At 37.0% G+C, this 25,639-nt stretch overlaps 1 protein-coding gene across 1 annotated transcript in view; it reads left to right on the plus strand.

Moving 5' to 3' along the window:
- LOC119527391 (phosphatidylinositol 3-kinase regulatory subunit gamma) overlaps nt 1-25,639 on the plus strand; it is a 160,736-nt gene that overhangs the window by 95,360 nt on the left and 39,737 nt on the right. Inside the window, exons 4-5 of the mRNA XM_037827337.1 lie at nt 19,066-19,246; nt 19,694-19,819. Of these exons, the coding sequence (XP_037683265.1) occupies nt 19,066-19,246; nt 19,694-19,819 (307 nt within the window). The remainder of the gene's footprint in view (nt 1-19,065; nt 19,247-19,693; nt 19,820-25,639) is intronic.

Below are 25,639 nucleotides of genomic sequence, written 5' to 3' on the forward strand. Positions count from 1 at the left end.
ATAAAGCCAGAAACCAGAATACAGGTTATTAAGGGCCAGGATGGGGATAGGCAGTGGGGAGGTAATACTTAATTGGTAGAGAGTTCTGTTTGGGTAATGGAATAGTTTTGGTTATGGGTGGTGGTGATTAGCACAAGATTGTGAATGGCATAACACCACTGAATTATATCTTTGAATGTGATTAAAAGAGGGAAATTTTGGGTTGTATATATGTTACTGGAATAAAAATTAAAAACAACATATAGGACTATAACACAGTGAACTCTAATGTAAACCATGTACTATGGTTAATAGTATAATTACAATAATATTGTTTCATCAGTTGTAACAGAGGTACCACACTAATGCAAAGTGGTAATAATAGGGAAAACTGCGTGGGAGCCGGGTGGGGTGATATATGGGACTCTGTATTTTCTGCATGACCTCTCTGTAAACCTACAACTTCTCTAATAAAAATTAAAAAAAAAACAAAAAACAAAAAAACTAATGGGTAACCACTAAAAACAGCAGTAACAAAAAAAGATTAAGAAAAACTGCATTAGATATTTCCCCATTTAATTTTTTTTTTACATTTTTTATCGTGAAATATAACATATATACAGAAACGTGATAAACTTTCAAGTATAAACCGGTTTAACAAGTAGTCACAGAGCAAATTTTAAGGTATGTTATGGGTTGCAATTCCACAATGTCAGTTATTTCCTTTTTTTTTTAAATTCAATTTTATTGAAATTGTCCAAAGTGTTTAATCAGTTGTTCACAGTACCATTATATAGTTGTGCATTCGTCATCACAATTAATTTTTTTTCAATTTTTAGAACATTTTCATTACTCCAGAAAAAAAATAAAAATAAAGAAGAAAACTCAAATCCTCCCATACCTGTAACCACCCCCCTCCATTATTGACTCATAGTATTGGTATAGTATATTTGTTACTGATGATGAAAGAATGTTAAAATACTGCTAACTGTAGTACATCATTTGTGATAGGTATATATTTTTTCCTATATACCCCTCTGTTATTAACTTATAGTTATATTGTGCATACATTTGTTCTAGTTCATGAAAGAGATTTCTAATATTTGTACAGTTGATCATGGACATTGTCCACCACAAGATTCACTGTTCTATACATTCCCATCTTTTAACCTCCAGCTTTCCTTCCGGTGACTACGTGACTCTTATTGTCCCCTTTCCACCACATTCACACAACATTCAGCATTGTTAGCTATTTTCATAACATGCTCTGTCACCTCTGTCCATTTCCAAACATTTACTTTCAACCTAAACATTCTGCTCATAATAAGCAACCACTCCCCATTCTTTAGCCTCATTCTATATCCTGATAACCTGTATTTCATGTCTGTGAGTTTACATAGTATAATTAATTCATATCAGTGAGACCATATAATATTTTCCCTTTTGTGTCTGACTTATTCACTCAATATAATGTCCTCAAGGTTTCTTCATCAATCCATGGTTTTTTAATTTTAAGATGGTTTTGTTCACACACCATACATTCCGTCCTAAGTAAAGTATCAGTGGTTCCCTGCATTTACTACCATCACCACTATCTATATAAGGATATTTCCATTTTTTCCACAAGGAAAGAGAAAGAGTCAAAGAAGGTGAAGAGACAAAAGAAGAAGAAGAAGAAAAAAAGAAAGATGACAGCTAAAAAGCAACAAAAAGAAAGGTAGAATTGAAGTATAATGAGAGTCACACAACATCACCAATGCAAGAGTCCCACACCCCTCCCTTATATCCCCGTTTGGGTTTGCTAATGTTGCCATTATGCAAAACACCAGAAATGGATTAGCTTTTATAAAGGGGATTTATTTGGTTACACAGTTACAGTCTTAAGGCCATAAAGTGTCCAAGGTAAAGCATCAACAATCAGGTACTTTCACTAGAGGATGGCCAATGGCATCTGGAAAACCTCTGTTACCTGGGAAGGCACATGGCTGGCATCTGTTTGCTCCCAGGTTGCGTTTCAAAATGGTGTTTTTCAAAATGTCAGCTTTCAGTGGCCGTCTGCAAAATGTGTCCCTTAGCTGCAACTAGCTTTGAACTACTTCCTTCTGAGCTTTTATAGGGTTCCAGTGAACTAATCAAGGCCCATGCTGAATGGGTGGGGCCACACCTCCATGGAAATTATCTAATCAGAGTTATCACCTACAGTTGATTGAGTCTCATCTCCATGGAAATACTCAAAGAATTTCAATCTAATCAACACTAATACATCTGCCTGCACAAGATTGCATCAAAGATAATGGTGTTTTGGGGGACATAATGCATCCAAACTGGCACAACTCCCCTCTCACAGGCATCCAGCTTTGGTACGTTGCCCCTGTTACATCGAAGGAAGCATGGTTCAGTGTTTCTGCCAGCTATAGTCTCTAGTTTGCACTGATCATATATTTTTTTCCCAGTACCACCCCATTTTTAACACCTTGCAAAGTTGGCATTCATTTGTTCTCCCTTGTGCTGGTTTGAATATATTGTGTCCCCCAAACACCATTATCTTTGATGTAATCTTGTGTGGGTAGACGTTATCAGTGTTCATTAGATTGTAACTCTTTGAGTGTTTCTGTGGAGATGCAACCCACCCAGCTGTGGGTGATGACTCTGACTGGATAATTTCCATGGAGGTGTTGCTTCGCCCATTCGGGGTGGGTCTAAGTTGAGTCACTGGAGCCATATAAATGAGCTGACAGACAGAGGGAACTCAGTGCAGCTGAAAGTGAACTTTTGAAGAGGAGCTACAGCCGAGAGGGACACTTTGAAGAAAGCACAGGGACTGCAGATGAGAGAGAGTTTGAAGATGGCCTTTGAAAGCAGACTCTTGCTCCAGAGAGGCTAAGAGAGGACAAATACCCCAAGAGCAACTGAGAGTGACATTTTGAAGAGGAGCTGTGGCCTAGAGAGGAACGTCCTGGGAGAAAGCCATTTTGAAACCAGAACTTTGGAGCAGACGCCAGCCACGTGCCTTCCCATCTAACAGAGGTTTTCCGGACACCATTGGCTGCTCTCCAGTGAAGGTACCCGATAGCTGACATGTTACCTTGGACACTTTATGGCCTTAAGACTGTAACTGTGTAACCAAATAAACCCCCTTTTATAAAAGCCAATCCATCTCTAATGTTTTGCTTTCTGGCAGCATTAGCAAACTAGAACATCCCTCATGTAAAAACATATTTGTACATTTTATCACAATTGTTGAGCACTCTAGGTTTCACTAAGTTATACAGTCCAGTCTTTATTTTCTCTCTTTCCTTCTGGTGTCCCACATGCCCCCAACCTTCCTCTTTCAACCATACTCACAGTCATCTTTGTTCAGTGTACTTACATTGTTGTACTACCATCACCCAAAATTGTGTTCCAAACCTCTCACTCCTGTCTTTTCCTATTTGTCTGTAGTGCTCACTTTAGTTTCCCTGTAGAGCAGGTATCTTGTTCACAAACTCGGTCATTGTCTGTCAGAGAATATTTTAAACTTGCCCTCATATTTGAAGGACAGTTTGCCAGGTATAGGATTCTTGATTGGCAGTTTTTCTCTTTCAGTATCTTAAATATATCACATCACTTCCTTCTTGCCTCCATGGTTTCTACTGAGAAATCTGGAGCCTTATCAAGCTTCCCTTGTATGTGATGAATCACTTTTCTCTTGCTGCTTTCAGGATTCTCTTTGTCTTTGACGTTTGATAATCCGATTATTAAGTATCTTGGTGTAAGTCTATTCAGAACTATTCTGTTTGGGGTACACTGCACTTTCTTGGATCTGTAATTTTATGTCTTTCATAAGAGATGGAAATTTTCATTGATTATTTCTTCTATTATTGCTTCTGCCACTTTTCCCTTCTCTTCTCCTTCTGGGACACCCATGACACATACATTCATGCACTTCATGTTGTCATTCAATTCTGAGACGTGGCTCATATTTTCCCATTCTTTTCCCTATCTGTTCTTTTGTGCATAGGATTTCAGGTGCCTTGCTCTCCAATTCCTGAGTGTTTTCTTCTGCCTCTTGAGATTTGCTGTTGTATGTCTCCATTGTGTTTTTCATCTCTTGTGTTGTGCCTTTCATTTCCATAGATTCTGCCAGTTGCTTTTTCAAACTTTTGATTTCTACCTTCTGTTTGCCCAGTGTTTTCTTTGTATCCTTCATCTCTTTTGCCATATCTTCTCTGAACTTGTTGACTTGGTTTTTGAATTGATTTAGCATATTTATTTGAAAATCTTTAATTGTTTCATTAAAGTGAAACACGATCTCAACTGTGTCTCATTTGAGGTTTAAGTTTGTTCCTTTGGCCCATATCTTCATTTTTCCTAGTGTGATTTGTACTTTTCTGTTGTTTAGGCATGTGATTTCTTTGGTTACACGGTTACACCAATCACATTTTCTCAGACCAGAATGTTTTCAGGTCTCAGAATGGAGCTATATTCAGTGTCAGGTTTCCTTGAGGGTGTGTCTTAGAAGATTGACAGACTTTCCTGTGAGGCCTCTAGCTGCTGTGCTTTTCCTAACCTGACCAGCAGGTGGTACCTGTCAGCCTCTTGCTCCACATTGGTGTGAAGAGGTGTGGTTCCTTTAATTCTCAGCTCAAATTGTTTCTGTTTTGACTGTTTTCCCCCAAGGCCCTGGGGTCTGAGTTCTGAAGGGAGGGTAGGCATTAGAGCTGGGCCCCATCTCCTTCCTCTGAGGGAAGATACACCCCCTAGGGAGTTATTTTCTGCACTTGAATTACTCCTTTGTCTCTCTGACTCTGTTAATTCCACCCCTGTCTGGGTTATAGCGCTGTGATCTAAAAATGGCTGGGACTTTCTCTACTGAGCCACTCAGGTTGAAAAAGAGAAAAAGGGAAAGAAATTCCCTTTTCAGAACCAGTCCATGGCCCCCCAGTTTTGCATGTTGGCCAGAGAAAGCACCCAGTTTTCTGGGTTCCCTTTACTGGAACACAGTAGTTTTCTGACTCTCTAAGTTCAGCAGTCTCTAAAAGCCTCTGTGGTTTTTTTTTTTAGTTAAAAATGTTGTTTTTTTTTTTTTGTCAGCCCCACCTCCTTTCCACTGGGAGCTACCTCAGGGTACTTTGCTGCTTGTTTGGGGTTTGTCTCTGTTTGTAGCTTGTATTCAGCAGTCCACATTTGTTAATTGAAACCCCAGTTGGAGCTAGGCTGAGCTATATTCACTTGCTCTGGGAATGCTGCTTTCTCCCACAGTGAGGTCTTGCTGCTCAGCCTGCCATTCCCCGTTTAATTTTAACAGCTAAAATAGCCTGTTTACGACAAAGTCTTATGACTTTTGAAAAAGGGATATCTACTGAAAAGAGCAATGATAACAGCATAATATTAACTCCCTTTTTAACTGAGCATTTAATCTAATTTATTTTCACAACAACCTTCTCATGAAGTAGGTAGATACTTTTACTTTTCCCATTTTATAGATAAGGCACCTGATGCTTAACATGGTTAAGGAGCTTCCCTAAAGACTTATCTATTTAGTGGCAGAGAAGGAGTTCAAATCCAGATTTATCTGGTTCTCTGCTGCCTTTCCTGCCTGGTATCTTAGGAAAGATTTTCCCATGTTCTAATGCTAGAAATTTGGAGGCACAATATTAGTCTCTGATAAAGACATTAAGTTAATACCTTAGCACTTGAATTGTGCTGAAGAATAACTAATGTTCTAAGGTGATTCATTGAACAAATATTTTTCCACTCCAGTCAGGCTTCTATCTTCTTCACTCTATAGGGACTGATAACGCAATGGCCACTGCTCTCTTCTTGCCTTACCTGACTCTTAGCAGCATTAGTCATAGACACTTCCTCCTACAAACAGTTTATTGTCCTGTGTTGTGACATCATACTCTCATGATTTTCTTCTTAACTCTAGGTCACTTTTTTGCTCATTATCTAAATATTAAGTGCTCTAGGGCTCAGACTTTGGCTTCCTTCTCTTTCTAGTTCATTCTCCTAAGGTGAGCTTGCCCTGTCCTATGACTTTAAGAATAAATTATATGGCGATGATTCATAAACCTCATTTCCAGTTCTTACCTCTAGATCTCCAGATGCTTATATCCATCTGCCCACTTTACAATGTAACGTAGATAATGATGGAATGTGCTTATTTTGATAGGACCAAAGCATAATTCTTGACCTGTATCTCAACTCCCTCTACCACAACTGTTTATTTTCTGATTTTTCCATTGTCCAAAATAGCCCCACCATCTCTACAGTTGCTCAAGCTACCAATCTTCTCTCCCCCATTTCCCTCACCGTCACACCCATCCATCAGCAAGCAAGCCCTGCCAACTCTACCTTCAAATCTGTATTTGGAATCTCTCCATGCTTCTCTCTCCACTTTTCTACCATCCAAATCTAAGCCACTATCGTCTTGCCTTTTCTTTTGCATTCACCTCCTGACAGGCCTCCCAACACCTCCCAACTTCTAAATTTGTCCACCACTATTGACCATTTTCTGCACAGCAATCAGTTGATCAATTTAAGATAAGAGTCTGATTATTCCTTTGCTTAAATTCCTTTAAGAGTTTTCTGCACTTAAGGTAAAGAATTAGTTTTTTATTCTCTTCCACAAAACTTTGACTTGGCCTCTGTCTACCTCTTACAACTCACCTTTTGCCATTCTCTCTCTTATCCACTACATTCAATCCCAGTGGTTCTTCAGGCATGTGATGCCCTTAGGGCCTTTGCAAATGTTCCATTTGCTGAAATGTTCTTCTCTCATCTTTGTATAGTTGTGTCCTTTTTGTGATTCAGGTTTCTGTATAAATGCTGTCACTTCAGGTCTTCCCTTAGCCTCAATCCAAAGTAGCCATCCAAGGATATACACTGTACCAATTTAATTCTCTGCAGAAGACTGACTGTCTTTCCTTTTCTCTTCCCACCATTTCTATCTTGTGTCACTAGAATTTAAGTTCCCTGAAGGAGGGGACTTTGTTTAATCGTTGTTGTATTTTCAATGTCTAGATTAGTGCCTGACATATAATGGATGCTTAATAAGTCTTTATTAAATAAATTACTGTCCGTTTTATTCATCTGGAAAATGGTTTTAATCTCACATAAAGGTAGCATTTTACAGTGGGTAGATTCCTAATTGTTACCAAATAAAGGGAATAATTTTGGTGTCTTAGGGATGAAAGAGCCTGCAAAAATTCTGTAATTTACCTGAAATTGCAGGAACAAAAGCAAGCAAAGGGCACACCCACTTGCTCCTAGTCTAGGTCCACCATGAGAATCTTATCCTAGAGTCCTAGAACTGGAAGGAATCATGAATATTGTGTAGTTCTACTGCGTTTCTCCAGATGTAGGAATTGCCTGTATAGCATTTCTCAGAAAGGGCCATTCAGCTTCTATGTGATATTTTAGCCTTAGGGGATGAGTGCTTTACTTTTGAGGCAGCCCATTTTATTGTTGGGCAGTTGAAAAGTTAAGAAGATTATCTTTGTTCTGGGTACCTTGCTAGGACCTGAATATGGAAATGAATAAAGTGTGTAAAGGTGGAATAGGAAAAACACACATGTATTATACCTTAATGCAGTATGATAAGTGTTATATTAAAGATTAAACAAAGTGCCTCGAGAGCACAGAGGCAAGAATGTTTTAAAGTCTGCATGTATCTAGCACAAAGTCTGGCATGTAATGGGTACTTAGTAAATATTTGAATGAATGAAGGAATAAATGAGAGAAAAACAAAGAGAACGTTTCTCAGAGGGAAATAACAGTTGAGCTGGGCCTTGAAGGATTTTGCTAGGCAGAAAAGTGCTGGTTGTAACTCAGTTTAATAAATATTCATAACTCAGTGCTAGCTACTGCAGGGTATCCAGCAACAATTAAAACTTTTGTCTCAGGGAACGCAGAGGTTAGTGAGGGCAAAGGGAATAAAAAAACTTCTTTGAATTAGAAGAAAATAACAGGAGATGTTCAAGCAATGTGCTTTGGGGGCCCAAAGGTGGGAAGGTGACATCTTTTTGTGAGGATGTAGAAAGCTATCCTTTTTTGAAAGAAATTGCATTTGAAATGGATCTTGAAGAAGGGGAAAGTTTCAAACATGTATAAGCTAGGAGGGAGAATTGTAGGAATAGGTAATAGGAGTAAAGGTATTGAGGTGGGAAATTATAGAGCCATGGTCTGTGAGATGCAGTCCTGTTTAGCTGGAGGGTAAAGTTTGTAAAAGAAAGGGATAGGGGATAGAAGGTTAGAAGAGGGTCTTGGATTCTAAAATATGGAGTTTGTATTTAATATTATAGTTATATAGGGGGAACCATTGCATTTTTTCAGCAGGGACGTTATGTGGTCGGACTCTATTTAACTTGAAAGAATACAAGAGGATAGGTACAAGAAAAGAGTTAGAAGGCTGTTATGAATTGAGAGATAATGGTGATCCAGAATTGGATTTGTTCATTCAGTCATATAATAGTTATTGAATGCCTCCAATGTCCTAGGTACTGTTCTAGTAAAAAATGTTCATCTAAGAAATAATGATGAACAAGACAGACATAGTCTCTGCCTTATAGTATTTATATTCTGGGGAGTTTGGAAGAGGGAGATAAAATAAATACGTAAAAAAGAGATGAGGTAATGTCAGAGTATATGAAATGTTATAAAGGAAATATATAGATATGATGGAGAATATGGGGAAAGAGAAATTTAAGATAATTTTAAGAAGGAGGGCCTCTCTGAGGAGATGACGTCTGAGAACTGAAGGATTAGATGGAGCCATCCAGAAAAGTGTTCCAGGGAGAGGGAACAGAAAAATGCAGAGACACTAGATTAGGAAAGATATGGTGGGTCCAAAAAACACAAATACAATTGAGGCTGGCTTACAGTGTGAATCGGAAGGAGAGTGGTAGGAGAAAAAGTTGGAAGTGGAAAGGAGCCAGATCATGGATTGCTTTGTGGGCTATGGTAAGAATTGGAATTTTATTTCTAAGTGCAAAAAAAAATTTTTTTTTGATAAATGTTTTTAAACGGGAATGACTTGGTCTAGTCCGCAATTATCTAGCATTATGGTTCTAGGAAAGTAGTTGAGGAGTCAAAGTAAGAGGCCGTGTGCAGCCAAGATCAAAAGGGATTTGGCAATAGAATAGGCACAAGGTGAAGGAGACTGGTTTGAGCCTAAGCAGCTTAGAATAAATGTGCAATTTATAGAAATGGGAAAGTCATCAGCAGTTGTATTACTGGAGAAGGTGTGTGTGTGTGTTGAGGGAGCAGGGGTAGATGTTGATTTTTAGCTGCTTCAGAACTTTTCAAGGTAAACATGCATTTAGGAAATACCTAGAAATATAGATTCCAAGCTTAGGAGAGAAGATTCAGGCACCTTCTACATAGAGTAAATGCAATTGTAAGGAAAGAATTTATGGGAGAAAAAAGGGTAGGGAGTGAAGGCTCATAACTGTTTTGAGGTGAGAAGGAAGAATAGTTGAGAGACTGAAAGGAAGGAGTAATCTCATGGAAGTCATGGGAGGGGAGGATGAAGTATAAAGAAGGGAGAGGCAGAAGGAAGGGGGATTAGAAATTTCAATTACTGCAAAGAATCTGAGCCTTGGGTGCCTTGGGAGCTGCTTAGGCTCAAACCAGTCTCCTTCACCTTGTGCCTATTCTATTGCCAAATCCCTTTTGATCTTGGCTGCACACAGCCTCTTACTTTGACTCCTCAACTACTTTCCTAGAACCATAATGCTAGATAATTGTGGACTAGACCATGTCATTCCCGTTTAAAAACATTTATCAAAAAAAAATTTTTTTTTGCACTTAGAAATAAAATTCCAATTCTTACCATAGCCCACAAAGCAATCCATGATCTGGCTCCTTTCCACTTCCAACTTTTTCTCCTACCACTCTCCTTCTGATTCACACTGTAAGCCAGCCTCAATTGTATTTGTGTTTTTTGGACCCACCGTATCTTTCCTAATCTAGTGTCTTTGCATTTTTCTGTCATTGGTGACCCTCAAATGAGAGAAATAAGCATAAAACAACAGACTGCAGTGAGTATGTGGTGAGGTAGAGGTTTCTCAGTTAAATACCCATTCCTTTTTAAAATAGGAAAAGAGTATTCGTTGTAGAAAAGCTGGATAGTAAACAAATCTTTAAGAATCTGTGGTATTGATCAGGCATTGAGTCAGGTTCTGAGATACAAGAGGGAATAGCATAATTCTTCTGGTTCATGTTCATGAAGCTTGCAGCAAGTGAGGGAGACATGTAATTAAGACTCACTGTTCAATTCCGTCTCGTCTTTACTTCCCTTCTCTGCTTAGATTTCATGGTGCATTATTAAAACCACTTTTATTCATCTATCCTGAATAAAATTCTCTCTCTTGCCATTGTACTCATGTAATTAAAACTCCAACACCAGTTACATTCAACTCTCCACCTATACCTGGGCAGCTGAACATGGAGAAAAATAGACGACCCCACTAACTGGTCTTATATTAAATTAATGACTGCTAATCTCAGATGGGATTTTCATACTGCGCAGCTGAACGACTATATTTTCACAATCCATTTGCCTTCCCACTTTTCTAGATGACAATTTTACATGTTCTTTTTTTTTCTCTCAGATTTACAACTTTTCTTCTCCCTTTTAACTCTCACCAAAGAACTTGCTTCCTATTCCACTGAGAAAGTAGATTCAGTCAGAAGAGAACTTTGTCATGCTTCTGTTGATAGTTATCAACATATTTTTGCCTGAATATGAATACTCTGCCTTTTCTTGTCCAATGGATGACTGTTGCCATCCTTGTACAGGGTCCACCTGTCTACTTCTGGACTGGACCCTATCTCATCTCTAATCTATTCAAGGACATCACTGTAGGAATTATTTTATTTTCTCTTTTAGAGAACAGTTTTTGTATCTCTACTGAATTATTCCCATTGGCATATAAATTTGCTGTACTCGCTCCCATTTTAGAATAATAAAGTAAATTCCCTTGACCGTGTATCTCTTTCCTGCTACTTCTCTATTTCTTTGCTCCCCTGTATTACAGCAATATTCCTCATGACAGTTGTCCATAGACACTTCTTCTTTCATTCTCTTGAATCCATTCCAGTCAGGCTTTCATCCCTACCATTCCACATACTGATCTCTATACTTTGTCAAACACAGTGATCATTTGACCCCACTGATCATTTCCTCTGCGTTGAAATGCTTTCTTTATTGGCTTTTAGGATATCACTGTCTTAGTTCTCCTCTTCCTTTGCTCCCTCTCAGTTTTCTTTGTTGGTTCTACCTCATCTTCTGGACCACTAAACACTAGTGTACCTTGAGGCTTAGACCTTAGACCTTCTCTGGCTGTGCTGGCTTTAAATAACATCTATAGGTTGAATACTCTTGAGTTTATATATCTGGCCCAGATTTTTCCCCAGAACGTCAGACTCTTCAAGTAGGCTGCTGGATTTATGTCTCCAGTTGGATGTTTCATAGGCATCTCTTTAAACATGTTATTTTTGTATAACCTTCTTCATCTCAATAAATGAAAATTCCATTCTTCCGATTGCTCAAGACAAAAATCTTTAACCTTGTCTCTTTCTCTTATATCTATATATTCAAGCCATCAGCAAATCCTGACAGTTTTCTCTTTCAAATATATTCAGAATCCCACCGTTTCTCATTACCTCCATTGCTACTGCCCTGGTCCCAAGACATCATTAAATCTTTTGTTCATTATTATAATAGTCTCCCAACTGGTCTTCCCACTTATAGCTCTACACATTCCAAACAGTCTTAGCACAACAACCAGAGTGAGAATTTTAAACCAAAAAATTACGTCACTCTGCTCAAAAGCCTCTGACATCTCCCCATATCACCCAGAAAAGACACTCTTTATAGGGACCTACGGGCTGTAACATGATCTGAGCTTCTTTAGCATCTCTAATTTCATTTCCTATACCTCTCCCTTTTGTTCACTCAGCCCAGCATCACTGGCCTCTTTTTTTTTCCTAGAACATGCATGCATGCCCCTACCTCAGGACTTTGCACTTGCTGTTCCCTCTGCCTGGAAAACTTTTCCTTCCAGATATATGTTGGGCTAGCTCCCTCACTTCTTTTAGGACAGTGCTCAAATGTCACTTGAATAGAGAGGTTTGCCTTGTGTAACGTATATAAAATAGCAACCACTCCACCTTTACTCTTTCCTTTACTCTCTTTTGTTTTTTTTTCCATAAAAGACTTACTACCATTTGATGTATCTAGTTCTTCATTTTTATGTTCTATCCTATGAGGAATTCTTTATCCTTAATAAACTGAAAGTTGGCGATACTTTCCTCATACTTCTAAATTGGAAGCCTCTTGAGAACGTGGACTGTATCTGGCTTGTTTACCACTGTAAACTCAATGCCTAGTACTGTTTCTGGTACATAGTAGATGGTCAATGAATTGTTCTGACTGAAATAATGCCCTTTTAACTCTTGTTTAGCAGAGAGACCAGCTTACATTTACTGAGTGTATTTGTGTGGCTGTATATACCTACAGTAATTATGTATGATTAGGTGGCTCTTCTAATGTATATTTTATAGGAATAGTCCATCATCCATCTAAATACTGACCTTCTAAGACTTGTGAATTTAAATCAGTCTGTATGTTCAAACCCATTGTGTCTGACTTCTCACAAATTCCAGTGCCTCATTTACCTGTATAATAGCATGGCATAAAGAGATATGAAAGGATCTTTTCCATTGTCAGTATGCTGCTATAGAAAGAGTTGAATGGGAATGAAGCAATATTTTGCTATGATATAATGAATCAATCTGCTGTGGCTTTAGATTATATCTTATGGGACTTGCAAAACATTACTATTTTAAGCTCTGATTTTAAATTATCTTTTAAGAGACCATTTGGATATGACTCAGTAAACAAAGATGGTCTGAAATACCAAGCATTACATTACACGGCTAATATACATGGCTTTTGAAAAGTTATACTTTATAAAACAGTTGAATTGTCATATGTTGTGAGAGCCTAAATAAACGATCATTTGTGAGAACTGTAAGCAAGTATAAAAGACAAAATAATATAAAGTCCTAGATTAAATACCCAGTTTTAAATCATTAAAGGAGCTTAATTATGTACGTGCATTAACAATAAAACTTTGTGTTGGTGATTATGTGACAAATGTTTAGTATTCTTCTTCATACATAGATGGCTTCTGCTTCCCTCCAGGGTACACTTTGACGTATCTTTAGGTCCTAAAAAGATTGTCCCTATTCTCCCTGAAAAAATATTGATAGAATTTAAGTTGTACAATTTGCTCAGACAATAAACAAAAGATACAGTTTACTCCTAAGTTATTTTTCTTAAGTGATTAATATGCTAACTTTGTTTATTGATTGCTGCATAGGTATGCTGGCTTTCAGTAACTAAGGTATTTTAAGGGCAAAAGAAATGGGTATGTTAAACAACATACACTTAAACAACCAATGGGTTAAAGTGAATATCACAGGGGAAATTAGGAAATATCTTGAGGTGAATGAAAATGCAACATACCAAAATTTATGGGATGCAGCAGAGGCAGTACTGAGAGGGACATTTATAACTCAAAATGTTTACGTTAAAAAAAAATGATTTCAAATCAGAGACATGATCTCAAAACTGGAAGAACTAGAAAAAGAAGAGCAAACTAAACCCCAAAGCAACAGAAGGAAGGAAATAACAAAGATTAGAGCATTAAAGTAATTTGGGCATAGAATAAAAATGTATTTGCAGGGCCCCCCTGAAGAACTGGGGAAAAATGCAGTAATGTTGGACTTTTCCACTTGGGTTATTATTGATATTCCCACAAACATTGAGGACTACCAATTTAGTAGGCCAAAACCTTGCTATTGTCCTTACGAAGCTTGTTACTGCAAAGGAGAGGCTAAGCCTACCTATAATTGTGCCTAAGGGTCTCCCCCAGAGAACCTCTTTTGTTGCTCAGATGTGGCTTCTCTCTCTTTTAGCCCACTTGATAGGTGAACTCACTGCCCTCGCCCGACCTGGGACCTGACTCCCAGGGGTATAAGTCTCCCTGGCAACATGGGGCATGACTCCCAGGGATGAGACTGGACCTGGCATCATGGGATTGAGAAAATCTCCTTGACCAAAAGAGAGAAGTGAAATGAAACAAAATAAATTTTCAATGGCTAAGAGATTTCAGATGGAGTCGAGAGGTCACTCTGGAGGGCAATTCTTATGCACTATATAGATACCCTTTTTAGTTTTTAGTGTATTGGAATAGCTAGAAGGAAATACCTGAAACTGCCAAACTGCAACCCGGTAGCCTTGATTCTTGAAGACAGTTGTATAGCTATGTGGCTTACATGGTGTGACTGTGTGATTGTGAAAACCTTGTGGCTCCCACTCCCTTTATCCAGTGTATGGATAGATGAGTAGAAAAATGGGGACAAAAATTAAATGAAAAATAGGGTGGGATGGGGTGATGGAATGTTTTGGTTATTCTTTTATACTTTCATTTTTATTCTTTTATGTATTTTCTGGAGTAAGGAAAATGTTCAAAAATTGATTGTGGTGGTGAATGCACAATTATATAATGGTACTGTGAACAGTTGATTGTATACTGTGGATGACTGTATGGTATGTGAATATATCTCAATAAAACTGAATTAAAAAAGACATCAAAGACAACTGAAATAGAGAATAAGAAAATAATAGAGAGAAACAACAAAACCAAGGGGTGGTTCTTTGAAAAGATCAATAAAATCAACAAACTTTTAGCTGAACTGATGGAGAAACAGAGAGAGGACACAAATAACTAAAATCAGAAATGAAAAGGGGGACATTACTACTGACCTCACTGAGATAAATGTAACTATAAGGATATTATGAACAACTGTACACCAACAAATTAGATAGCCCAGGTAAATAGGACAGATTCCTAGAAACAGACAAATTCCCCACTCAAGAAGAAGTAGAAGATCTCAACAAATCAATAACTAGGAAAGAAATTCAATCAGTAGTCAAAACCTCCCAACGAAGAAAAGCCCAGGACCAGATGGCTTCACTGGTGAATTTTACCAAACATTCCAAGAAGAATTAACACCAATCCTGCTGAAACTCTTCCCAAAACTTGAAGAGGTAGGAACATTCCCTAATTCATTCTATGAAGCACAACATCACCCTCATATCAAAGGCAGATAAAGATATCACAAGAAAAGAAAATATCTTTATAATATCTCTCATGAATATAGGTGCAAAAATACTCAATAAAATACAAGCAAACCAAATCCAACAACACATAAGAGAATTATACACCCTGATCAAGTAACATTTATACCAGATATGCAAGGCTGGTTCAAGATAAGAAAATCAATCAATGTAATATATCACATTAACAGAATGAGGAAAAAAAAGAAACACATCATCTCAGTTGACACAGAAAAGGCATTTGACAAAGTCCAGCACCCTTTCTTGATAAAAACACTTAGAAAACTAGGACTAGAAGGAAACTCCCTCAGCATGATAAAGGGTGTATATAGAAACCCACAGCTAACATCGTAATGGTGAAATACCTAAAGTTTTCCCTCTAAGGTCAAGAACAAGACGGGGATACCCACTATCACTGCTGTTGTTCAACATTGTACTGGGTTCTAGCCAGAGCAATTAGGCAGGAAAAAGAAATAAAAGTCATCCAAATTGGAAAGGAAGCAGTAAAACTTTACCTATTTGCAGATGACATGATCTTATACACAGAAAAATCCCGAAAAATCCACAACAAAGCTCTTGGAGCTAATAAAGGAATTCAGCAAAGTAGTTGGCCACGAGATCAACATGCAAAATCAGTTGTTTTTCTATACAATAGTAATGAACAATCTGAAGAGGAAATCAAGAAAAAATTCCATTTACAATAGCAATGAAAAGGATCAAGTATCTAGGAGTAAATCTAACCAAAGATAGAAAGGACTTGTAACAGAATACCATAAAACATTGTTAAAAGAAATCAAAGAAGATATAAATAAATGAAAGGACACTCTGTGTTCATGGATTAGAAGATTAAGTATAGTGGTACCTTGGTACTCGACGTTAATTGGTTCTGGGAGGTGTGATGAGTATCAAAAATGATGAGTACCAAACAAATTTTTCCCATAAGGAATAATGTAAATAAATTTAATGAGTTCCCAAACCAAAGACAATGCACATTTTAAAGACATATGTAAAAAGGTATGGTTGCACTTCAGGTATTCTTCCTCTTTTCTGCCTTTTTTCAACATGCACCACAGGCTCTGACACACTCTTTGTCACCTTCCCTAAAAACTTATCCAATAAGGACTGCTTGTCTTCTTTTCAGAATTCCTCAAAAATGTGAAATTGGTCATTCAGTAAATTTACTTTTCACCTGTCAGAGCTTTGTCTGGATGGTACTTACTCAAAAAGTTTTGAAGTTTTCCCCATCTTGCACACATTTCTTTTATCAAGGAACTGGGGACATCCTCCCTTATCTCCTGAAGAAGTCTCTTCAGCCACCTCTTGTTGCTGCTCCTTCTGCAGTTCCTGCAGAATGCTGCATTGCTACTGCTTTAACTCATTACACATCAACCTTTTTTATCGATCCTTTATTCTTAATGATGGTGGAGACCATTATTCTAAGCATACTGTATTCCCTAACAAGATCAGTAACGCAAATACCGCTCTTATTTTTGCCTTTTATTTCTTTTTTCTGTTCACTGGTGGTATAAAGTAATTTTCTTTTCTCCTCAATGCTATCACTGGAAAAAAGTGCAAAAATACCATAGAAGCTAAGATAAGACCAAAAGGGGATGTGCACAGGGCAAGAGCTACCACATGATTACCATGTGATCCTTTGTTTTGGCTGAAAAGGGTAGTGAGTCATGAGGCAATTGATACCGACAAGTTCTAGCTTGCATGTTGAGTAGCAAACAAGCGATGAGTACTGGGACAAAATTTTTGTGTCAAAATGAGTTGAGTACCAAATTCAGTGAGTTTCAAAGCAGTTGAGTACCAAGGTACCTCTGTATTGTTAAGATGTCAGTTCTACCAGAAGCTATTTATAGATCCAATGTAATTCTTATCAAAGGTTCACAGCCTCCTTTGCAGACATTGGAAAAGCCAATCGTCAAATTTATATGGACAGGTAAGGAGCCCTGAATAGCCAAAAACTTCTTGAAAAAGAAGAATGAAGTTGGAGGACTCATACATCCCAACCTTAAAACTTATTACAAAGCCACAGTAATCAAAACAGCAAGGTACCAGCACAAGGACAGACATACAGACCAATGAAATAAAATTGAGAGCTCAGAAATCAACCCTTAGTTTTATGGCCAACTGATTTTTGGTAAGAGAAAGACCACTCATTTGGGAAAGAATAGTTTCTTCAACAAATGGTGCTGGGAAAATTGGATATCCGAATATAAAAGCATGATGATGGTACCCCTATCTCAGATCATATGAAGAAGCCAACTCAAAATGGACCAAAGATCTAAATATAAGAGCCAGAACTTCCAAATTCCTAGAAGAAAACGTAGGGAAGTATCTCTAGGATCCTGTGTTAGGCAGTGGTTTTTCAGACTTTTCGCCAAAAGCACAAGCAACAACAAAAAAAAACAGGTAAATGGGACCTCATTAAAATTAAAAAATGTTTGTGTCTCCAAGGACTTTATCATGAAAGTAAAATAACCTACATAATGGGAGAAAATATTTTGAAACCACATATCCAATAAACTATATAATTTACAGAATATATAAAGAAATCCTACAACTCAACAACAAAAAGACAAACAACCAAATTAAAAAATGGGCAAAAGACCTGTAGTTTAGTCTTCTAGGCTGCTCAAAGCAAATACTATGAAATAGGTTGGGTTTAAACAGTGGGAATTTATTAGCTTACAGTTTTGAGGCCAAGAAAAGGTCCAAATCAAGGCATCATCATTAAGGCAATGCTTTCTTCCTGAAGACTGGCTGCCAGTGATCCTTGACTCCTGTGCCATGTGGCAAGGTACCTATTGGCTTCTGCTGGTCTCTCTCTTCTCTTCTGTGTTTTGTTGTGTTCAGCTTCTTGTTTCTGTGGTGCACTCACACTCCCACCCCCTTCATTCTGTTTATAAAGGACTTCAGTAATAGGACTAAGAACCATTCTGAATGTGGTGGTTCCTACCTTAACTGAAGTAGCCTCACCAAAAGGTCATACTTGCAGTGGGTTTACATCCACAGAAATGGATTAGATCTAAGAACATGTTTTTCTGGGGTACATGCAGCTTCAAACCACCACAACCTGAATAGCTATTTCTCCAAAGAAGATACTTAAATTGCCAAAAAGCACATGAATCAGTGTTCAACTTCATTAGGCATTAGGGAAATGCAAGTCAAAGCCACAATGAGATACCATTTCATACCTACTAGAATGGCTACTATTTTAAAAAAAAATGAAAATTACAAGTGTTAGAGAGGATGTGGAGAAATAGGAACACTCATTATTGGTGGGAATGTAAAATGGTGCAGCATATGTGGAAGACAGAAGGGCAGTTCCTTGGAAAGTGTACTATAGGATTACCATATGACAGCAATCTGCCTTCTAGATAGATATTCAGAAGAATTGAAGGCAGAGGCTCTTAACAGATATTTTCACACTGATATTCATAGTGGAATTATTCACAATAGCCAAAGGATGGAAGCAACCCAAGTGTCCATCAGCCATAAAAAGGAATGAAGTTCTGATACATACAAAATCGTGGATGAACTCTGAAGACATCATGTTGAGTGAAATGAGCCAGACACAGAAGTACAAATATCGTGTGATCTCACTGATATAAAGTAATTAGAATAACCCAACTCATAGAGTCAGAATCTAGAATATAGGTTACCAGGGGACAGAATGAAGGTGGGTAATAGGGAGGAAAAAACAAAAGAAATAAGTATGCAGATAATATATGTACTTTCATACACGTAATTTTATATATGCCTTTTTACCCCTTCCAGTCTCATTAACATAGTAGAACTTGTTTAGTGCCAAGCTTTCTTATGTCCATATGAAAGTAGTATTTCATAGTAGTACTTTATTAGAGTTTGGGGGAAAAAATCTATAGCTGTTGTCTTGTTGTTCACAGGAAGGGAGGCAATAATAAGTTAATAAAGATCTATCATCGGGATGGTAAATATGGCTTTTCTGATCCTCTGACATTTAATTCTGTGGTGGAGCTCATTAATCACTATCATCATGAATCCCTTGCTCAGTACAATCCCAAACTTGATGTGAAGCTGATGTACCCAGTATCCAGATACCAACAGGTATGATTACAGAAGTTGTTGATAGCTTTTGAGCAAGCTTTTATTTAACAGTCATCATTTGATTCTAATTTATCAGGCTTATCAGTTAAAAAAAAAGAAATTTAGTCATTGTATATTTCCTATCCTAAACTTATATTTTGGAAACTTACTTTGTGGCTATCTTTCCTTATTAACTTGTTGCATGTATTTATTAACTGTATATAAAAATATTTCTGTTTTCATTTCTCATTTATACGTAATTTCTTAATTTTTAAAGTATTAACAATTTTGATGTACTAAAGATCGAATTTAGTGTTAAAAAAAAGATTGAGTGCTTTTGCATGTTAGATATTAATACAGTGGCTTAAACTTCTACATTAGAATTAAAACTGATTTAAAAATAAATAGATGTGGAAATATTCATGTGTCAGAATTGTCAACATTCTCTTCTCTTATTTACGCATATAGGATCAGTTTGTAAAAGAAGATAACATTGATGCAGTAGGTAAAAAACTTCAAGAGTACCATTCTCAGTATCAGGAAAAGAGTAAAGAGTATGACAGACTGTATGAAGAATATACCAGAACATCCCAGGTTGGTATATTTTTGTTGTTTGGAGCGTAAGTATGTGATATTACAGTTATATTTTCTATAGTCTCTGATGATCTAACTTTAGCTGTCTTAATATCTTAAATAGCCTTTTCAGACTCATGAGGTAAATCCTCTCCCATTCAGAAACATTTGTTTGTTGGTTAGTAAGAGGATGTAATACATAGGATTAGGTTGACTGCAGGTGATCAAAAATAACAAAATAATAAAGGCTTCAGATAGAAATCTGTTTTTCTTCTATGCCTGTATAGGCAGTGCAGGGTTGTTATTGCAACTCCACAGTTATTAGGTCCTAGGCTCCTTTTGTCTTATGCTTTGCTATCTGTAGAAGTTTGGTACTCCAGCATCAACCATCACAACCATATTCTAATAGACGGGAAGGGAGAATGGGAAAGAGAAAGGAATATTCCATGTTTTAAAGGCTACTTCTTAGAAGGAGCACACACTGCTTCCACTTTCAATCCATTGGCTGAAACTTAGACACACGGTCACACCTATCTGCAGGTCACAGCTAGCTTCAGGGGAGGCTGGGAAATGTTGTCATTTGGTCAGTGATGCCCAGCTAACATTTGGGGGTTCTATTGCTGAAGAAAAAGTGAATGGAAATTGTTGAACCACTGGCAGTCTCAGTCAGTTCTTTTTAGATCATAAATCTTAATAATCATTAATATATTTTTTATCTTGTTGGTGATATGTAGCAAAATTCTCAAGAATGAGCTGACATTTCCCCTAGAACTCCTTTCATTCTTTTAAATTTAGACTTGGATTGGTTTAATTTGCCCTAAATTGTTACATGATATATAAAAGTGCAGGGAATTTTGATGAATGTGCATGTCTTCAGGCAAGTTCATCCTTTGTAATCTTTGGGTCATTAGTGGCCCAAGAAAATATATTTAACTGTAGTTTTCATGTACATTCTTTGGAACATGGGTTATAGAATGTGTTTATAGAAGCCTATAGTCTTGGTTGATTCTATTAAGTTCATAGTGATTAAAAGGATGGGTGTGAGAGGTTTGGCATACCCTCACCTCATAGTGCAACAGTAACTTGAGTCCTTCCTGGAGGATAAAGATAATGAATTTTTAAAAATTATATGCTTTCTATTTCATGGATTTCTGCTCTTCTGTTTTCCTCTCTTCTGTTTTCTTTCAATTTAATTTGCTCTTCATTTTGTAGTTTCTTAATGTGGAAATTTTGTTCATTGATTTTAAAACTTTCTTATTTTTTAATGTAAGTATTTAAAACTATAAATTTCCTTCTAAGCACTGCTTTAGGTACATCCCATACATTTTGTTATATTGTATTTTTGTCATCTTTCAGTTTTAAATATTTTCTACTTTCTTTTTTGTGATTTCTTTTTTGACCCATGGATTCTTTTAGAATTGTCTTGTTTTATTTCTAAATATTGGGGCTTTTCTAGATATTTTATTATATATTTATAATGTAATTTTGTTGTTGTGAGAACATATTCTTTAGGGTTACAGTATTTTGAAATTTATTGAGATGTATTTTATGACCTTGCATAAACTTTCCATGAGTTAGACAAAGAATGTATTATCTGAGGTTGTTGGGTATAGCGCTCTGTAAATATCAATTAGTTTAAGGCAGTTGATAGTATCATTTAGAGCTTCTTTATCTTTACTGAGTTTTTTTTTTTTTTTTTTTTGCTATTCTAGCAGCTATTGAGAGGGAGTCTTAACAATTATGATAGTAGATTTGTCTATTTCTCTCTTTATTCTCCTAGTTTTTGCTTTTATGTATGTTGAAATTCTATTATTATCGGTACTTACACATTTATGTTAACTTTACTCCTTTGTCACTATGAAATAATTGCTCTTTATATCTGGTAATCCTCCTTGTTTTGAAGTCTGCTTTGTCTGATATATCCACACCAGTTTTTTTACATGATAGATCTTTTTCTGTCCTTCTTTCAGTTTGTGTCTTTATTAAAGTACATCTCTTACTGACAGAGTTATACAGTATAGGTAGTCTGACAGTCTCTACCTTTTACTTGGAGTATGTAATCCATTTGTATTCATTTAAATTACTGATGTGGTTGGGTTTGTATTTACTGTATTTACTGTTTGTTTTCTGTTTGCTCTATCAGTTTTTTGTTTCTCTTTAGCTCCTTTACTGTCTTCCTTTGGGCCAATCAAATGTTTTTTAGTGTTCCATTGTAATTCCTCATCTGACATTTTGGCTATAGCTCTTTTTTTTTCTTTTTTTAAAGTCAGTCTCTAGGGATTAAAATATACATTCTTTTTTTAACTTCCTATTTTGAAATAATTTCAAACTTACAGGACAATCGCAAAAATAATCAAAACCAACACAGAAAAATCCCTGTTATCCTGATACCCATATTTACCAACTTTTTTTTTTTTTTTTTTTTTTTAAATTCAGTTTTATTGAAATACATTCATAAACCATACAGTCATCCATGGTATACAATCAACTGTTCACAGTATGATCATATAGTTATGCGTTCATCACCACAATCTATTTCTGAACATTTTCCTTACATCAGAAAGAATCAGAATAAGAATAAAAAATAAAAGTGAAAAGAGAATACCCACACCATCCCCCCATCCCACCCTATTTGTCATTTAGTTTTTACTCCCATTTTTCTACTGATTTTTTTTCAATTTTTTAACTTTGTTTATCAAAAAATTAAAAACAAACAGGCAAACAACAACCAAAAAAACCCCACGACATTTCAAACAAAGCAATGGATTAAGGAAAACAAATAACCTAAAATAACTACTTTGCTTCCAATATGTTCCTACCATACCCCAAGAAAATTAATAAACCATGTCCAAACAGAGGAGTAAGAAAAACAAATAATCTAAAATAACTTACATTGCTTCCAACATGTTCCTACCATACCCCAAGAAAATTAACAACCCCTAAGAAAACAAAGGAATAAGAGAAAAAAAAAACCTAAAATAACTCTAATGCTTCCAACATGATCTTACTATATCCAAGAAAGTTTATAAACCATAATCATTCCTGAGCATTCCCATAACATTGAGATTACCCTCCATAGTTTATCAGTTCTTATTAGATTATCATTCCCCCTCCACTAATTGGTATCTCTAGGTCCCCTACATTCTACAGTATAAAACATTGTACATTTTTCACAGAATTCACATTAGTGGTAACGTACAATATCTCTCTTTTTGTGCCTGGCTTATTTTGCTCAGCATTATGTCTTTTTTTTTTTTTTTTTTTTTTATCTTCATTTTATTGAGATATATTCATATACCACGCAGTCATACAAAACAAATCGTACTTCCGATTGTTCACAGTACCATTACATAGTTGTACATTCATCATCCAAATCAATCCCTGACACCTTCATTAGCACACACACAAGAATAACAAGTATAATAATTGGAGTGAAAAAGAGCAATTGAAGTAAAAAAGAACACTGGGTACCTTTGTCTGTTTGTTTCCTTCCCCTATTTTTCTACTCATCCATCCATAAACTAGACGAAGTGGAGTGTGGTCCTTATGGTTTTCCCAATCCCCTTGTCACCCCTCATAAGCTACATTTTTATACAACTGTCTTCGAGATTCATGGGTTCTGGGTTGTAGTTTGATAGTTTCAGGTATCCACCACCAGTTACCCCAATTCTTTAGAACCTAAAAAGGGTTGTCTAAAGTGTGCGTAAGAGTGCCCACCAGAGTGACCTCTCGGCTCGTTTTGGAATCTGTCTGCCACTGAAGCTTATTTCATTTCCTTTCACATCCCCCTTTTGGTCAAGAAGATGTTCTCCGTCCCACGATGCCAGGTCTACATTCCTCCCCGGGAGTCATATTCCACGTTGCCAGGGAGATTCACTCCCTTGGGTGTCTGATCCCACGTAGGGGGGAGGGCAGTGATTTCACCTTTCAAGTTGGCTTAGCTAGAGAGACAGGGCCACATCTGAGCAACAAAGAGGCATTCGGGAGGAGGCTCTTAGGCACAACCATAGGGAGGCCTAGCCTCTCCTTTGCAGCAACCGTCTTCCCAAGGGTAAAACCTGTGGTAGAGGGCCCAACCCATCAAACCACCAGTCCCCTATGTCTGTGGTCATGTTAGCAACCATGGAGGTGGGGTAGGCGAATACCCCTGCATTCTCCACAGGCTCCTCAAGGGGGCACTACATCTTTTTTTTTTTCCCTTGTTTTTTTTTTTTTTTTTTTAACTTTCCCTTCTTTTTTAAATCAACTGTATGAAAAAAAAAGTTAAAAAGAAAACAAACATACAATAAAAGAACATTTCAAAGAGACCATAACAAGGGAGTAAGAAAAAGACAACTAACCTAAGGTATCTGCTTAACTTCCAACATGTTCCTACTTTACCCCAAGAAAGTTACCTAATATAGCAACATTTCTATGAACTTGTTCCTACTATATCCATCAGAAATTAACAGACCATAGTCATTCCTGGGCATCCCCAGAACGTTAAATAGCTTATCTGTTCTTCTTGGATTATTGTTCCCCCTTCCTTAATTGCTCTCTATTGCTAGTTCCCCTACATTCTACATTATAAGCCATTTGTTTTACATTTTTAAAAGTTCACATTAGTGGTAGCATATAATATTTCTCTTTTTGTGCCTGGCTTATTTCCCTTAGCATTATGTCTTCAAGGTTCATCCATGTTGTCATATGTTTCACGACATCGTTCCTTCTTAACTGCCGCGTAGTATTCCATCGTGTGTATATACCACATTTTATTTATCCACTCATCTGTTGAAGGACATTTGGGTTGTTTCCATCTCTTGGCAGTTGTGAATAGTGCTGCTATGAACATTGGCGTACAGATATCTGTTCGTGTCACTGCTTTCCGATCTTCCGGGTATATACCGAGAAGTGCAATCGCTGGATCGAATGGTAACTCTATATCTAGTTTTCTAAGGAACTGCCAGACTGACTTCCAGAGTGGCTGAACCATTATACAGTCCCACCAACAGTGAATAAGAGTTCCAATTTCTCCATATCCCCTCCAGCATTTGTAGTTTCCTGTTTGTTTAATGGCAGCCATTCTAACTGGTGTTAGATGGTATCTCATTGTGGTCTTAATTTGCATCTCTCTAATAGCTAGTGAAGCTGAACATTTTTTCATGTGTTTCTTGGCCATTTGTATTTCCTCTTCAGAGAACTGTCTTTTCATATCTTTTGCCCATTTTATAATTGGGCCGACTGTACTATTGTCATTGAGTTGTAGGATTTCTTTATATATGCAAGATATCAGTCTTTTGTCAGATACATGGTTTCCAAAAATTTTTTCCCATTGAGTTGGCTGCCTCTTTACCTTTTTGAGAAATTCCTTTGAGGTGCAGAAACTTCTAAGCTTGAGGAGTTCCCATTTATCTATTTTCTCTTTTGTTGCTTATGCTTTGGGTGTAAAGTCTAGGAAGTGGCCTCCTAATACAAGGTCTTGAAGATGTTTTCCTACATTATCTTCTAGGAGTTTTATGGTACTTTCTTTTATATTGAGATCTTTGGTCCATTTTGAGTTAATTTTTGTGTAGGGGGTGAGGTAGGGGTCCTCTTTCATTCTTTTGGATATGGATATCCAACTCTCCCAGCCCCATTTGTTGAAAAGACCATTATGACTCAGTTCAGTGACTTTGGGGGCCTTATCAAAGATCAGTCGGCCATAGATCTGAGGGTCTATCTCCGAATTCTCAATTCGATTCCATTGATCTATATGTCTATCTTTGTGCCAGTACCATGCTGTTTTGGTAACTGTGGCTTTATAATAAGCTTCAAAGTCAGGGAGTGTAAGTCCTCCCACTTCGTTTTTCTTTTTTAGAGTGT

The sequence above is a fragment of the Choloepus didactylus genome, chromosome 2 (assembly GCF_015220235.1).
Source record: "Choloepus didactylus isolate mChoDid1 chromosome 2, mChoDid1.pri, whole genome shotgun sequence".
Lineage (NCBI taxonomy): Eukaryota > Metazoa > Chordata > Mammalia > Pilosa > Megalonychidae > Choloepus > Choloepus didactylus.